General features: G+C 44.3%; 1 protein-coding gene across 5 annotated transcripts in view; it reads left to right on the forward strand.

Moving 5' to 3' along the window:
* Positions 1 to 17,099, forward strand: part of TMEM241 (transmembrane protein 241) — a 111,582-nt gene that overhangs the window by 19,566 nt on the left and 74,917 nt on the right. For all 5 annotated transcript variants that reach the window (XM_059139305.1, XM_059139307.1, XM_059139306.1 and 2 more), the window contains exon 4: positions 6,422 to 6,503. In XM_059139305.1, the coding sequence (XP_058995288.1) occupies positions 6,422 to 6,503 (82 nt within the window). The remainder of the gene's footprint in view (positions 1 to 6,421; positions 6,504 to 17,099) is intronic.

Consider the following 17,099-nt stretch of genomic DNA (forward strand, 5'->3'; position numbering starts at 1 on the left):
GATATAGGGGCGCCTGGGTTGCTCAGTGGGTTAAGCTGCTGCCTTCGGCTCAGGTCATGATCTCAGGGTCCTGGGATCGAGTCCCGCATCAGGCTCTCTGCTCGGCAGGGAGCCTGCTTCCTCCTCTCTCTGACTGCCTCTCTGTCTACTTGTGATCTCTGTCTGTCAAATAAATAAATAAATAAATCTTAAAAAAAAAAAAAAGAAAACAAGATATATTATTATAGGAAACAAAATGACTGCCTCCATGCCAAGTTTCAGAGTTCATGTCTTTTGAAGAAAACATATTTGTTTTTCATTGCAGTTAGTTTTCCATTGTCCCAGTTTGAGATTACAACTGATTATTAGAGGTATTTACTATTTATAGTTAGAAGTTCCCATTAGGGGTTGCCTGGGTGCGACCTTTGGCTTAGGTCATGATCCCAGGGTCCTGGGATTGAGCCCCGCATGGGGCTCTCTGCTTGGTGGCGAGCCTGTTTCCCTCTCTCTCTCTGCCTGCCTCTCTGCTTACTTGTGATCTCTGTCTGTCAAAAATAAATAAAATCTTAAAAAAAAAAAAAAGAAAAAGAAGTTCCCATTAGGGCCGTTTCAAAGAGGCAAATGGCAGTATATAGGTATTTTTCACTTTCATCCCTGCCCTTAAAAACCTGGTAGCTGTAAGCACCAGCAGTCCAGTTCAGAACAAAGTCTTTGAAGGGCTTCATAAAAACATGGGAAGAAATGGGAGTTAGGGTCATGTCTGGAGTTTCCTGGTTTGTTTTGTGGCTGTTGTTTTTTTCCTTGTACCCATCTAGAGAAAGGAGGGAAAATATATATTTTTTAAAGTTACAAAGTAATACATGATGATTCCTTCGGCAAATATTTGAATGTCTAGCATATATATCAGATATTGTTCTTGGTAGGGGGGTAGGTGCCCAATGAACAAAACAGACAAAAATCTTTGCCCTCATAGAGCTTACCTTCTCGTTGAGATAGACGGACGAGAAACGAAGGAAAATAGAAGTATTTGATGTGTCAGATGGCAGGCCAGGCGGGGGAGTAGGCATGGATGTGTGTGCCTCAGTGTGTTCTAGTGGGCGGGAGTGGGGGTTGTTCTTTGACTCATGGATAAGATGGCTTGTGAGCATAGATCTGAGTATGTGAGAGAGTGAGCCATGCAGGGTTCTGGAGGGAGAGGGTTCCCGGCCGGGAGGCAATAGTCAGCCGTGAGGTGCTTGGCACACTTGACAACCAACAACGAGGCCAGCATGTAGCTTTATATTCCTTGTAAATGAAAAGGTCATTGTGGGTAACTTTAACTAACTTTAACTGTTGTATAGAGTACGCATATTTTTATTTTTTGTTTTCCTTTTTAAAGATTTTATTTATTTATTTGTCAGAGAGCGAGAGGAGCGAGAGTGAGCAAAGGCAGGAGTGGCAGGCAGAGGCAGAGGGAGAAGCAGCCTCCCTGCCGAGCAAGAAGCCTGATGTGGGACTCGATCCCAGGACGCTGGGATCATGACCTGAGCCGAAGGCAGCCGCTTAACCAACTGAGCCACCCAGGTGTCCCTAGTACACATATTTTTAAAGCTTTTGATAAGTGTAGCCAAGTAGTGTGTATGTATATATGTGTAACTTTTCATATGTTAATTAGCTATTTGTATTTCTTATCTGTAACACACACACACTCACATACTCACACACACCCAAATACCTGGTTTTGCTCACTATTTTTCTTTTGTGATTTTTTTTTAATTGAATTGTGAATACTCATTATACATTAAGAATATGAAATTCCAGCCTGTTTTATATACTGCCAGGAATTTTTCCTAGGTCATTCATCATCTCTTGGTTTTCTTTACAGTGATTTCTGACCAGTGCATTTTATGCAGGTGGATCTGTCAATCTTCCCTAGTGGTTTCTGTCTTTGGGGTTACGTGTAGAAAGACCCAGAACATTTATTGAGTGTCATTGTGCCATGCACTGCTCAGGACTTGTGCACCCTTCCCACGTCTAGTGACCCAGTAAGCCCGAGATACATCCAGCCCTAGAGGACCTCACCTAGAAGAAAGGGCACAGCCCAGGGAAATGTGTGAAGTTTGTCCCTCCCTTAGAACTCTTGGCTAATGTTAGCTAACTACAGGAATATTCCTTGGCAGTGAAGAGAGCTGATTATAATTCCCAAAGATTTGGGTAACCATGTGCATGTTATGAGGTTATACTCTTCAGTGCCCAGAACCAGGTATGATTTCCATCCTTACTGCTTTATTTCCCTGGAAAATAGTCCTCTGTTTTAGCAGCATTAACTAGGATTTTTAAATTACAGTATATATTTCAGGGGGCCCCTGGGTGGCTCAGTCAGTTGAGTGACCAACTCTTCATTTTGGCTCAGGTCATGATCTCAGGGTCCTGGGATCGCGCCCCACATTGGGCTCCACTGGGAGTCTGCTTGGGATTCTTTTCTCTTGGGATTCTCCTTCTGCCCTTCTTGTGCTTGCACTCATGCTCTCTCTCTGTCAAATAAGTCTTTAAAAAAGAAATATTTCAAGAGATGGCAAAAACACAAAAAAGCACCACCCTTATAGTCCTTGTTCCCACCTTGTTTCCGCACAACCTGGAAAAGCATGGAAAACTCAGTTGCCTTGCCTTTTTTTTGCCCCAGGTAACTGTTGAAAGGTCTGACCCATCCATCTTAGAGTAGCACAGTAGCAGATAGTCCTGGAGAACCCTGTAAGCCAGAGAGCCCAGGTCTGATTTCTGAAGCATCAAGCGCAAACAGTTCTTTAAGTGATGTTCACCGTCAGCAGCCTAGACTCCTTGCGGCAGGTTCTCTCTGGGAGGGAGGCAGTGTGCATGTCTTTGACTGCCCGTCTGTCTGGTTCTCCTGCTGGTTTATAAATTAAGTGATATCAGTGTTGCAAAGAATTTGGGAATGAAGAATTAGGAAAGAACAAGCTTGTGACAAAGCCTAACCGAAACCTTAAGAGACTTTTATTGCTGTGAGTAACGGACCAAGGGGGGAATGTTGGGTCCCTTCTGCTTCTCTGCCCCACCCCTTGCACCCACTTTAACTCTGAGTTTTACCTCAAATGTCACTTTTTTTTTTTTTTTTAAGATTTTATTTATTTATTTGACAGAGAGAAATCACAAGTAGATGGAGAGGCAGGCAGAGAGAGAGAGAGAGGGAAGCAGGCTCCCTGCCGCACAGAGAGCCCGATGCGGGACTCGATCCCAGGACCCTGAGATCATGACCTGAGCCAAAGGCAGTGGCTTAACCCACTGAGCCACCCAGGCGCCCCTCAAATGTCACTTATTAGAGAAAGGATTCCCTGTCCTCACTGACACTGAATCAGGTACCCTTATGGTGCAGCTTAGTCCTTTAGTTTCCTTAAAACCTTCATCCGTGTAATATTTGACATTTATATGAGCAAAACATTTATAGCTCCCACCTTAGTGAAACTTGCAGTTTATTTGAGAGGCGAGAGACACTTTAATAATATATATGTTATATATTATCTGACTCTGATCATTAATGGGTTAATTGAAAGATAAGTCAAAAAAGCATTTTTGGATGAAACAATCTATTTTGACTTAAGACGTATAAATGTTCATTCATTTGCTAATCTCATGGGAAGGCTTTTGCTTGGTGTATGGGATTGTCTGCTGGGTTCCCTTGAGTGTTTTCTTGTATAAACTGCACTCAGTATATACCCTATGATTTTCAGTGGAATGAGAACTTTAATACTTTGGAACAATGGGAATGCAGAATTCTTCTCGATTTTTAATTCTTTTTCTCCCACCACCCCATCCTTTCACACTGGTTTTACCCGTGTCTGTTTCGGCAGCACCGTCCCGAGTGATTCGTATTCATTCTTCTCTACAGCAACTATGCTTTTTTGTTGGTGTGCGGAGGAGGGAGGCAGCTGTCTCTGAAAAGAGCTTATGGGGGCCAAGACAGGGTCAGGCAACCAGCTGCTTCTGCAGGTCTCCAAATTTCCGCCATCAGTGCACGTTGCTTTGGCTCTGTCCACCTAGGAGGTGGGCCCCGAGTGAGAGGACTGTGGAGAACATAAGCCCCAGCGCCTGGGTCACAGTGCCATGCTTCTATCCAAATGCTCACACAGCTGCTCTGTAACATTTCCCAGAAGTCTCTTTGGTCCAACTAGATCTGTGTTTATTTTTTATAGTTAAAGTCATTTTTTTCTTTTTAATATTTTATTTATTTGTGAGAGAGCGAGAGAGAGAGAGAGAGAGCACAAGCAGGGGGAGCGGTAGGCAGAGGGAGAAGCTCCCCACTGAGCAAAGAGCCCGATGTGGGACTTGATCCCAGAACCCTGAGAACATGACCTGAAGTGGAGGCAGACTCTTAACTGACTGAACCACCGATGGGCCCCAGTTAAAGTCATTTCTTTGTTTTTAGGATAGAGGGTTAAAATATAAGATGTCTACTAGCTGTGCTTTCTTTTTCACATTCATGGCCATTCAGATGCCCAGATGTCTCTTGGAGCATATGACTGGGGAGGCATTTTCTTTTTTTAAGAGGGAACAGAGCACTGCCTGGGACCTCACTGAGCTCAGGTCCCAGAGTACTGGGCCCATGGCTGCTGGGCACCCCACTGTGTCACACACTGCCCCCCTCCCCACCTCCCCTGTGCTCCCTGCAGTGTGTACCTTGGGCTGCCTTCTGGTGCACTGCAGGCCCGGGGGGCCTGGAACCTGTCTCCCTTGACCCTTGTGATCTTAATATCTAACGGGAAAGCCATTTCCTAGAAGAATAGCAATTGGTTTGATGTTCTGCTTGACACATGAGGATGGAGAATGGCATCTTCCTTTCTCTGTTCCCCTTTTGGGTACAAGTGCAGACCTCTCTTATTGCAGCAGGACCAGGAAGAACAGAGAATATTCCTCGGGAATTAGCTGCTCAGTCTGCAAAATCATGCTGTGTTTGCAGCTTATTTATTTATAGGTCAGTGTCTCCCATGAGACTATGAGCTCCTCGAGGGCAGAGAATGAAAGGGTGGCTTAAAGCTAGGTCTTTAGAGTCAGATGACCTGATTTCAAATTCTTTCTTTGCCATTACCAGCTCTTCTGACCACAGGCACGTTATTTAAATTATTTATGCCTCAGTTTTCTCATTTGCACAAGGGGGATAATAATAACAACATTTTCTTCCTAAGGTGGTTGTGCAGATTTTATTTATTTATTTTTTAAATGTAGGCTCCACGCCCATTGTGGAGCCCAACACGGGGCTTGAACTCACAACCCTGAGATCAAGACCTGAGCTGAGATCATGAGTTGGATGCTTAACTGGCTGAGCCGCCCAGGCACCCCATGTTGTGCAGGTTTTTTAAAGACACAGCATAGAAAACATTGAGCGTAGTGCCTCGTTTGTAACAAGTGATCAAAAATGTTACCTGTGATCCTGCTGTTCACAGTAATTCTGGTGCTGTTAGCACCTTGCAAGTTGCTGTCAGTATTTGCTGAATAAATATATTCAGGAAGTAGGGTTCAGAAGCCTCACTAGAGACTAGAGACATTTGAACACCAGGTTGACTGGGAAGCATACAAGGGTCTGATCACAGATAGAGTGCCTGTCCGTGCTAATAAAGTTAACAAAGAACATTTCTCGAGCAGGGACCATCCCAGGAGAGCAGTTCATTGAGTTAGCTGGGGTTATTATGTTAAATTCTGCTGGATCGGTCTCATTTATTTCTGTCTATTATTAGAATAACTCTACGGAGCTAGCATTAGCGGACCGAACGTGTTGGTGATGGATGGGGGCAGCAAGTGATCGGTGCTTTATGCAAAAACCGGGATTTTGCTTTTTTGGAAGAATGCATGATTCTAAACTGTACTGCGAAAAGCAGTGTTGGGTGTGGCCACAATTGAATCAAAGAAATGCACCCTTCAGAGGTCCTTAGAGATTCCAGGTTAATGGTGGAAAGCGTCAGCATGTGGGCACCCAACTTGAGGCCTAGCATTCGTTTTTTAGAATTCTGTCCTTTGACACTTTCTTCCTTTTGTTGTGGTTCCATGGAGCTGTTTGGTGTATTGCCTCGGTAAATAGTCTTTTTACATTCTTAATACTTTGGCATGAGTTCAAAGCCTCTAGCTTCTTAAAATCCAAAGAATAATGTTCACTGCCCCTTAAAAAAAAAAAAAAAATCAGATCTGTTCTCTCTCCCAAACTGCCGGAAGCCGTCTTCTATCTTCAGCTTGTCTGTGCCCTGTTGGGGGCTGGAAAGCAGATGCAGTAGCTGGGTAGCTCTGTCAGCCTCCCTCACTCACAGGGGACACAGATGGGTCACACTTTCCAGGTTGCCCAGAGATGTTAAGACAAGGACCGTTGTCATATTTGGTGCATCCGAAGGGTCATGCCTTGCAACTAGGTCTTTCGGACAGGAAGTGACAGAAATCTGACGGCCTCTTTCCCTTTTCCCAGATCTGATGTTTGGACGTGGCTTCCTGCTTCCGTGTTGTTTGTGGGTATAATCTATGCTGGTTCCAGGGCACTATCCAAACTGGTAAGTGTTAGAGACTTTTTAGAGAGACAGTTTCTCTTTCCTCCTTCCCTTTGGTTTTTAACTTTTTGCAGCTTGGATCAATAGGGGACAAAACAGCTTTCATAATTGTACATCTAGATTGGAGAACAGTGTGGGGCCTTTTACCTCTCTCCCTGAATTGAGGATGACCAGATAACAGGCTTGGGCCAACTTGTTTTATAAGACAAGGAGGTGTAGATGGAGACACAGGGAGAGAGAAGGTGATTTTGATGGAGCCTGACACAGACAGGGCCAGCCCGCTCTGCCTTGATGCAGGCTGTCCTGGGGAGCAGGGAGAGTGGGCTCAGCCTGCTCCTTGCTTCTGAGGAACTGTAACCCTGCCCACTGGTGACGTGGACTGGGGAGTGCTGGGCTTAGTAGCCCTGTACATGCCTGGCACGGTGTTGGTACCCAGTCCATGGGGAAACTATTAAAACAACTGTCCACCTGTTCTGCCACCTCAGCTGCCCAGGTTTGAGCTCCTCAAGGGAGGGAACTGTAAAGAATAAATTTCTTCCAGGGCACCTGGGTGGCCCAGTGGGTTAAGCCTCTGCCTTCAACTCGGGTCATGATCTCAAGGTCCTGGGATCGAGCCCCACATCAGGCTCTCTGCTCAGCGGGGAGCCTGCTTCCCCCTCTCTCTCTCTGCCTGCCTGTCTGCCTACTTGTGATCTCTCTCTGTCAAATAAATAAATAAAATCTTAAAAAAAAAAAAGAATAAACTTCTTCCAGTTACCTTATATGAAAATACAAAAATTGGGTTATTTTTTCTATCAAAAGAGAATCCGTTGATACTGCCATTGACCAGAGACTCAGAATGAGGTTTAAAAGCTGGTAATGCCTCTTTCTGTCTTGTACCCTGACTGCTCATACTGTCTTTATCAGAAAATGATTGGGTTCTGACTTTTGGAAAACTGCAAAATTTGTGCAACAGTTTAGTCTTTTTATGCAAAGTCTGTTGTTATGTTGGACCCTTAGGTCTCATATATGGAAACATTAAAACAAACACCAAATACGCCTACCTGCACAACAGTATTATTGTTAGGACAACCCCGAAGTTTGCAAAATAGTGGTTAAGAGTTACTAGTGGTGATTAAATCATAATTTTTCTTTTGTAGTTCATAAGCATGAGTCATAGAATGATGTATCCCATTGTGGGGGAAATGTCCTGGGTGGGCCCCAGAAATGACCCACGCCACATAACTGTGCTCTGCCCAGAGCCAGAGCCCTGGGCTGCCCCTTCTTTTCTGTCCACTTCCCTGTCTGCGGCCTCGCTTTACACCCTCTGGCCTGCAGAGGGCGCTCCCCCTCGTAGAGCAGAACATAGGTGTTCATAAAAACAATGCATCTTTTCAAAGTTTTAATTTAAATCCCACTTAGTTAACATCCAGAGTAGTAGTAGTTTCAGGTGAAGAATTTAGTGATTCAACACTTCATACAACAGCCTGGTGCTCGTCACAACAGGTGCGGTACTTAATCCCCATCACCAATATAACCCGTCCCCCCAGGCTCCTCCCCTTGGGTAAGCAGCATTGCCTTCTTTATAGTGAAGAGTGTTTCTTGGTTTGCCTCTCTTCTTTTCACCCGCTATGTTTGTTCACTTGAAAAACAATGTGTTCTTGTTCAAAGGCTTTGAAAATTTCTTATGGGATCTGAGAGTTACAGAGGCCAGAATTTTGAAGTTTGAATAACTATTGTTGTGCTAATAATAACAGTATTTTTTGTTTGTACAGTGCTTTTTTGTATGTTTCCATAGTGATTTCCTCTGTACCTTTTTATGTGATTCTCAGTCACCTGACAGGCAGCGGAAGAGGCAGACGCTAATCACCTGACAGAGGAAGAACTCAAGTGTGGAAAGTCTTGGTAACCTGCCTCTAGCCCCAGCTCGTGACAGCTCCCCTGACTCCACAGACCTTTCGCCTTTTCAGATTTGTCTCTTTAGGGCCAGCGTATGTGGATTTTAGAATAGCCCACGGTAGAGCAGTCAGGCGTAACTTTAGACTTTTAGTTACAAGTTATAGAACGCTCATAAACTATTCTAAGAAAAAAGGAAATGAACTGGTTCCTAGAATTGAAAAGCTGTAAATCAGGCAAGGCTTGATCCAGGGGGTCCAGTGACGTTCTCAGAACCCAGTTTTGTGTCTCTGCCTTTCAGTTCTGCACTATCTTTGCTCCATTCCACACCCAGGCTCTCCCCTCATGGGTATTGTTGACTCTAGGCTCACATCCTCACAACATGAAGTCTGACGCAGGAGACTCTTCTCATAGCTCTTGCAGGAATCTCAGGATTCACTCTGAACGCATCAGTAGGACCCCCGTCTTTCCCAGGTCTGAAAGCTCACCAGGAAGATGGAATTATGCTGATTGGTTGGCCCTGGATCCCAGTGTTCCTGGACCACTCACTGTGGCTTCAGAGACTCACAGCACTGTTTGGCCAGCCCTGCTCGACAGGGTCTTGTCTGGATCCCATAGCCTGAGAGTAGGGCTGGCAGATCCTTGATATCAGGATGCTTCACCAAAAGAAGGGGTTAGGATACTAGGTGGCCTAAAATCCCTCAGAAGTCCATTGTAAAGGTCGGTCCAGTACATTGTCAGGCAGATGGGATGTTCTGTAACCAAGAACTATGCTTCTTGAAGTGTGATGCACTCGTGGTGTCAGTCTGGGAGCTCTGTTAGCTGTCCATAAGGAGATCGTGCCAGAATGTACATCAGCTTTGGCACTAAACACACTATTTAGTTGAGCTGACATTTTTTTTTTTTCATAGCCAGACTTTTTGAAGAAGGAAGCAGCGCACTGATTTACCTTTGGGCTCAAGCTCCTTATTTTGGGGGAGGACTGGTACCATCAGTGACCCTGGCCTAAGGCACAGCCTTCTTTAAAGGGTGAGAAGAAGGGTGTCTGGGTGGCTCAGTTGGTTAAGCGACTCCCTTTGGCCTAGGTCATGATCCTTGAATCCCGGGATCAAGTCACGTGTCGGGCTCCCAGCTCCACAGGGAGTCTGCTTCTTCCTCTGACTCTCTCCCCTCTCATACTCTCTCTCAAATAAATAAAGAAAATCTTTAAAAACAAACAAACAAACAAAAAACGGTGAGAAGAAGCTGCTGCAATTCTAACTCTTTGAGCAAAGGGAAAACAACCCAAGCCCCAATATACCCAATTAGAGTGGGAGGAGTACAGAAAAGAGGTAGTCATTGTTTTTGAGTGAAATAACAGCCCAGCATCTTTCCTTTGTTTTCTGCGTTTTTTGTTTTTATATAGTTGCTTACAAATTTATAGAGTGGGTTAAACACAAGGCACTCATACAGCTTGTGTTAGATAGAAAACAGGCATCAATATGCCGGTGCAATCTGTCAGTTTAATGAATCTACAAGGAATTGGAGGAAAGTGCTCCGTTAAAAGCTGTGGGTGTATTGTTATGCAGAACACTTTCTCGGGAGTTCTGCTCCATAAAGCCCTCCTTTATCTGACAAGATTTTGAAGCTCTCTTCTTCTGATGTGCAACTCCTAAGAGGAAACAGGTTTAACTCTGGACAGACACAGCAGGGGAAAATTCTTTACTGATTTTTCCGTCTCACAACCGAATGGCATACAGAGTTAAGGGAAGGGGGCTAGTCTTGGGGCTATCCATTCAGGAGATATTTATCAGGGATCTACTGTGTGCCAGGTGCTTAACGACAAATAAGAGATACTTCCTGACCTTGAGGTGTTAGTATGTCCTGGGCACTTTCCATCGCTCCTTTTCATGATGTATGAAGTCAGACTTCATTACTTCCCTTTACAGATGAGAAAACTGAGATCCAAATTATTTGGCAAAGGTCAGCAAGCACATAAATGTTAAAACGGAGGTGCCAACCCAAGCCTGTCCAACTGCAACCGTTCATTTCCAAAAGTTACCCTCTTCCCCCTCCAAATCATATCCACCGGGGGAGGTCAGCCCATGAGGACTGGGCTGGGGGGAGGGAAGAGGAACCATGTATTGGCTGTCCCTTCTACTTGGGCTCATTTGGGCCAGCTTCTCCAGCTGTCCTATGCTAAATAAGGTCCCAGTGATGATGGCTCTGATGACATGAGTGTCGGTCTTCGGAGGGTCAGTATGACCTCGACCAGTCATTAACACTCTTGTTGTAATTTCCCAGCTGAAGCCAGGTCAGCTAGACAGGATTGCCTCAAAGCCTGTGCTGGTGAGTGTTTTTAGAACAGATGTGCAAAGTCAGACATTAGTGAGGTTGCCAGCGGGAGGCCATCCTGGTCGTGGTGATCCGGCCACTTGAACCGCGTCATTTTCTTGCTTCAGGGAAGCCAGGGTCCGTAGTGCAGGACTCTGCAAATCTGAGTTAAGGCATCTTGACAGGACTGCTCTTAGTTCTCACCCAGCCCTTTGATCTTGGTCCTTCCCTAACTGTTGTCATGGTTTGCCTTCCATGAGCACGAGGCTCGCCCCATGCATCGTGATGGAGATGGGCTGGGGTGTTGGTGAGGAAACACACACAGATAATAAACCCAGATGGAACAAATCAGTTAAGCAAACTGGAGCCCGTGAGTCCCCTCCGCATTTGTTTGGCTCGAAAATTACATGAAGGAACTTGGATCTGCAAAGGAAAAGAATGTCACTGTTGATGTAAAATGGAGAGTCTTCTGCTAACGTTCGCTGGCACTGCTCATTTGAGGCAGCTCTCCTTCACTTTCCTGTTGTTTTCTTCCCAGACTCACCAGAGTCCGTTTGCAAGGATTACTTTTTAAGGGGTAGGCTCAGTGGCAAAATAGTAAATGCTCCATCTGGATTTCAGTTATCTTCTTGCTCCATCTAAAGGAGATGGTCTCAGGGTGCCCGCGTGGTTTAGTCAGTTAAGTATCTGACTCTTGATTTTGGCTCAGGTCATGATCTCAGGGTCGTGAGACTGAGGTTCCTCAGTGGAGAGTTCTCTTGGGATTCTCTCCCTCAGCTCCCCCCCCCGCCCGCTCTCTCTCTTTCTCTAAAATAAATAAATAAATAAAATTTTAAAGATGATGTTTTCCGTAACCTATATTAAATCACTTACTAAAACAGGGCTCCAAGGGGGAAAACTTAATGACATTAGATTTGGCTATGATTTCTCAGGTATAGCACCAAAGACGCAGGCAACAAAAGAAAAAATAGACACATTGGACTTCATCAAAATTAAAAACTTTGGTGCGTCAAAGGCCATTGTCAGCAGAGTTAAAAAGGCAACGCACTGAATGGAAGAAAGTATTTGCAAATCATCTGCCAAGGGATGTGGAAATAAAATTTTAGGCCGAAGATGGAGCTCCTCCTTTCTGGGGTGCTGAGTCAGCAAAGCAGACTTCAGCATTCCTGGAAATGCTCCGCTTGACCAGAAACACAATACATCCAAACAACCAGTCCCAAAACGCCAAGGCAGCTCTGGGTTTTATACCTTCTTGTTCCCTGATCGTCCTAAATAAAGTAGATGCGCCATCCCAGCCATTCATGGCATTTCCCCGTTGCCACTTCTGATGCTTCATAAAGCTCATTCTTTCCTAGCCCCCAGCACCCCACTTGTTCTGAGGTGCCATACTCCCCTAATCCAAGGATTGTTTTCCCTTGAATGAGGGACATCAGACTCATTACTAAATTGTTTTAGTTCTATCATTTGACAGGGATTACTATCCAGAATATAGAGAAGTCCTCAACTCAACAACAAAAAACCAACCCAGTTCAAAAATGGTCAAAGGACTTAAATAGACATTTTCCCAGAGAAGATGTACAGATAGCTAATAAGCTTTAATCCTTAGGGAAATGCAAATCAAAACGATAATGAGGTACTACTTCACACCCATTAGGATGGCTGTCGTCAAAAACCCAGAAAATAACCGGTGTTGGGAAAGATGTGGAGAAAGTGGAACCCTTGAGCACTGCTAGGAATGTACACTGGCACAGCTGCTCAGGAAAACACGAGGATGGTCCTCAAAAAATTAAAAATGAACTTATTCTATGATCCAGCAATTTCACTTCTAGGTTCATACTCCAAAAAATTGAAAGCAGGGAGTCGAACAGGTATTTGTACCCCCGCGTTAATGGCAGCATTATTTACAATAGCCAAAAGCTGGAAGCAACCCAAGTGTCCACGGATGGGGGAACGATGCGGGCCGTGGAATACTATTTAACTTTAAGAAGGAAGGAGATTCTGACCCATGTAACACTGCGGATGAACTTCGAGGACATTATGTGAAATGAAACGAGCCAGTCACGACAGGACAAATACTAAATGATCCCTCTTCTGAGGTGCTTAGAATGGTCAAATCGTAGAGACGTAGAGACCAAAAGTAGAATGGTGCTTGCCCAGGAGGGAGGAGAGAATGAGGGGTTACTATTTAATGAGGACAGAGTTAGAGTTTTACAAGTTGAAGGAGTTCTGGAGTTACAGGGCGGTGATGATTGCACAGCACTGTGAATGTACTTAATACCACTGAACCGTATACCTAAAAATGCTTAAAATAGTACATTTTATGCGTAAATTTTACCTCAGTTTAAAGGATTATATGAAGAGGAGGGGATGATAGCAGGTTTTCACTTGCTTTGCTCAGAATTCCTTTGGGTGCCATAGGATGTGCACATTTGGCTTAACTCGTTCAGTTTTATGCACTCGGGTAAAAAGTATGAGAAAAATAACAATTCACTGAGAGCAGGCCAGTCTGCCCTCTGCTCTGGCCTGTACGTTTGTGCCCTCAAGTGAATGAGCTGGAACCTGCTGCCATCCCTTCAGCCTTTTCTTACCCCCAGGCATCTCACCAAGGTGGAAGAATCCTTGGTAATTTATGATGTCATTTCTTTCTTTCTTTCTTTTTTTTTTTTAAAGATTTTATTTATTTATTTGACAGAGATCTCAAGTAGGCAGAGAGGCAGGCAGAGAGAGAGAGGACGAAGCAGCCTCCCTGCTGAGCAGAGAGCCCGATGTGGGGCTCGATCCCAGGACTTTAACCCACTGAGCAGGGGCTTTAACCCACTGAGCCACCCGGGTGCCCCACGATGTAAATTTCTTGCACGGTAAGGCCCGTCAGACACAGACCAGCTACTTGAGGTGATGAACGAATGACGACAGAGATGGCCTCCAAACTCTACAGGAGATAGACTGCCAGGAGGGGAAGCTGGTCCTCTGTACTCAGGGACTTTGCCTTTAGACAGTCCCAAGATTAATGTAAATAAACACTTAAATTTAACTCACACAAGTCAACTTAGAATATATTCATGGATACGTAGGTGTACTTATTTGAATACCTCACCATCCTCCAAAAAGGATGGGTGGTGACTTGAATAATTAAGATAGACATTTTTTTTTATGTAGACCCTACACCCAGCATGGAGCCCAACATAGGGCCTGAACTGCCCCCCACCCCCGAGATCAAGACCTGAGCTGAGATCAAGATGCCGATGCTTGACTGACTGAGCCACCCAGGTACCCCATAATAGATAATTTTTTTAAAGATTTAAAAAATTTATTTGACAGAGAGAGACACAGTGAGAGGGAACACAAGCAGGGGGAGCAGGAGAGGGAGAACTCTCCGCCAAGCAGGGAGCTGGATGTGGGGCTTGATCCCGAGCTGAAGGCCTACGCCCAGCGACTGAGCCACCCAGATGTCCCCAAAATAGACATTTTTTAAGAACAGAAATTTACAAGAAATCTAGGTACAGAATAATAGAAGAACTAGATGAGGCCACGGAGAGACTTAGCACATAAAAATTTATGGTGTAATATCCTACAAAATAAATGCAGATGGGGTCTGAATTCAATTTTCAGTGTTCTCTAGCCAAATCATAAAGTTACAAGACTGCTTCTCCCTCTGCCCGTCCCCCTGCTCAAGTTCTCTCTGTCTCTCTCAAATAAATAAATGAAATCTTTTTAAAACTAAAAAATAAAAAAGTTCCAAGACTCTCATCAGTGCTTCTAAGAGCGGAGGTCATCGCTACACCTGTCATGCAGAGTGTAACATACAGCAGTGTTGACTCACTGTGTTGTACACCCAAAACTAATGTAACATTGTGTGTCAACAATCTTCAGATTTAAAAAGTTTCAAGAAAAACAAGGGTGAGGTCATTGCTGAAGAAGAGCAAAGCTTCCTTGCTCTCAGGTTCTGAGTCCTCAAAAAAGGTGGGCTGGGCCACTTAGTGAGGCAGGGTCTCTGATAATACCCTTATAAGAAAACACAGTGACTGCCTGGTTTCTTAGAGCATTTCTGGGTGCATGATGAAATAGAAAAGTTCAGTAGGAGCAGTTGTGTGGGGCCAAAACAGATACCCTGCTTATCTGGCTCCCTTCGCAGACTGCCCTCAGGCAACCCTCCGGGAACATCGTTTCCGGTGCTTCTGATAAAAATTGGGTAGCCAACGACTCCCCGCCTGGAGTGCAGTTATTCTGTCTTGTAGATTAAGCCCACAACTACATATCTAAAAATCACCCAAAGAGAAGATAGGATTGACATTCTTTTACAAAAATTAAGAAGCCAGTCCCAGGACTCTGCTTGGAAAAGGGTGGGGGCGGGTGTCGGCGTCTGCAGTGACCCATGGCTGTGCCTGTGCACAGGGTCAGGATTTTCCATAGAAAACTGTTCTCAGGCCGAACACCTGAACAAATAATAATCAAGGCCTCAGAATTTTCCATTCTGGAAAGCATGGGAATAATGAAAAATTGTAAGTAATAGATGCCAATTTCTCTTCCCAGCCAGAGAAAAATGTCCAATGGGACATGGATAAGATGTTGAATTTTAAGCTAATGGAATCTAAAATTAGTTGCAAACTGTGCCCCTAAGTAACTAAATGATTGGACTGCAGTGTAGTTGAATTTGATTAATTACATTTTGTAATGATGATATGGGCTTTACAGTAGTTGGTCTTGGCCATTTTTCCTGATGAAAGATGGTAGGACCTTTTGTGGTTTAGGGTATACAACATGGAAGAACATACTTAGGTTTCTGTTCTCTTTAGCAGCAAACAAGTATATAGATTTTCTAAAAGTGGTTTTCAGATTTTTTAAAAAAGATTTTATTTATTTATTTGATAGAGATCACAAGTAGGCAGAGAAGCACCCAGAGAGAGAGAGGAAGGGAAGCAGACTTCCTACCAAGCAGAGGGCCCGATGTGGGGCTCGATGTGGGGCTCTATCCCAGGACCCTGGGATCATTACCTGAGCTGAAGGCAGAGGCTCTAACCCACTGATCCACCCAGGCGCCCCTGGTTTTCAGACTATTAAGAGGCAGGATAAAAAAGAGAACCGAAGTATATTCCTCCATTTTCTCATCTGTATAATGGGAATGTTAATAGTATCTACCTCGTAGAGTTATTATGACAACTAAGTACGCAGAAGCAGTTAGAATAACAGCTAGCACATAATAAGCACTCAGTATATCTTAGCTATTATTATGGCTAGCATAACTTCTCAGAACTTTGGTCTGATTTAACATAAGTTCTGCTGATCCTCAGTAAGATAATAAAGGGCAGGTTTTCTTTCTTTCTTTCTTTCTTTTTTAAGATTTTATTTATTTATTTGACAGAGAGATCACAAGTAGGCAGAGAGGCAGGCAGAGAGGGGGGGAGGAAGCAGGCTCCCTCCTGAGCAGAGAGCCCGATGTGGGGCTCAGTCCCAGGACCCTGGAATCACGACCCAAGCCAAAGGCAGAGGCCTCAACCCACTGAGCCACCCAGGTGCCCCATTCATTCATTCATTCTTTCTTTCTTTCTTTCTTTTTTTTAAAGGGCAGGTTTCCTTAAAGAATCACTCACTCTGGGGTGTCATGAATGGATGGCACTGTTTATAGACAGGGACTTGTACAGTTAGAGGCCAAGGAAAATCAGTAATTAAAGTTTGCAAACTGCGTTAATCGTTGTTTTTCATAGACCTTTATGGAGGCTGAGATGGTCAGTTGAAGAATGACTGTTTCTAAAGCCTGCTAGCTTCTCAGTAGAAAGATGGCTTAAGAAATCCAGATTTAAATTTGTTAAAGTAGAAATGGAAGCTATCCTTTAAAACCTGTCACAGAGTTTACTCTGAGTTCACCAATTTTAGATCATACCAGGATTCTTACTGGAGGAAGCAGACTGGTGGGATTTAGAACCCACCAGTCCTCCTGGACTTGGTGGACAGCTGTAGGGCTAGAAGGCTGCCCTGTTGGGCTTGCCATCATTCGGGTATCATAGCACTGAGGTTAGGAGCATGGGGTCTGCGGTTAGAGAAGCCTGCACGGGAGCCCTAAACCGGCCGTGAGCGTTCAGCAAGTTGGCTCGTCTTCACAGCGTTCGGTTCCTTGTCTATAAATCAAGGTACCAGCACCCAGTAACTGCGTTGTTGGAAGGAGATTTAAATAACAGAATGCAATTAAAATAATTAGCACTGTGTCCAACACATTGTTGGTAGCTCTCATTAGTGTACTTGAAAATCAATTCTGTGTGTAGCAATAGATCCTTTTCCAGAATGTGATGAGAGCAGGGCCTGGGGAGATTGAATAACCTAGTCACAGTTTATTAAAATTCTTATTAATTTTCTGAATTAGCCTCCTTGAGGTCTAGAGTTAGGGTCTAGAGTTCCTAAATCTCGTCTTCTTACGGT

Source organism: Mustela lutreola, chromosome 11 (genome assembly GCF_030435805.1).
Source record: "Mustela lutreola isolate mMusLut2 chromosome 11, mMusLut2.pri, whole genome shotgun sequence".
Classification (NCBI taxonomy): domain Eukaryota; kingdom Metazoa; phylum Chordata; class Mammalia; order Carnivora; family Mustelidae; genus Mustela; species Mustela lutreola.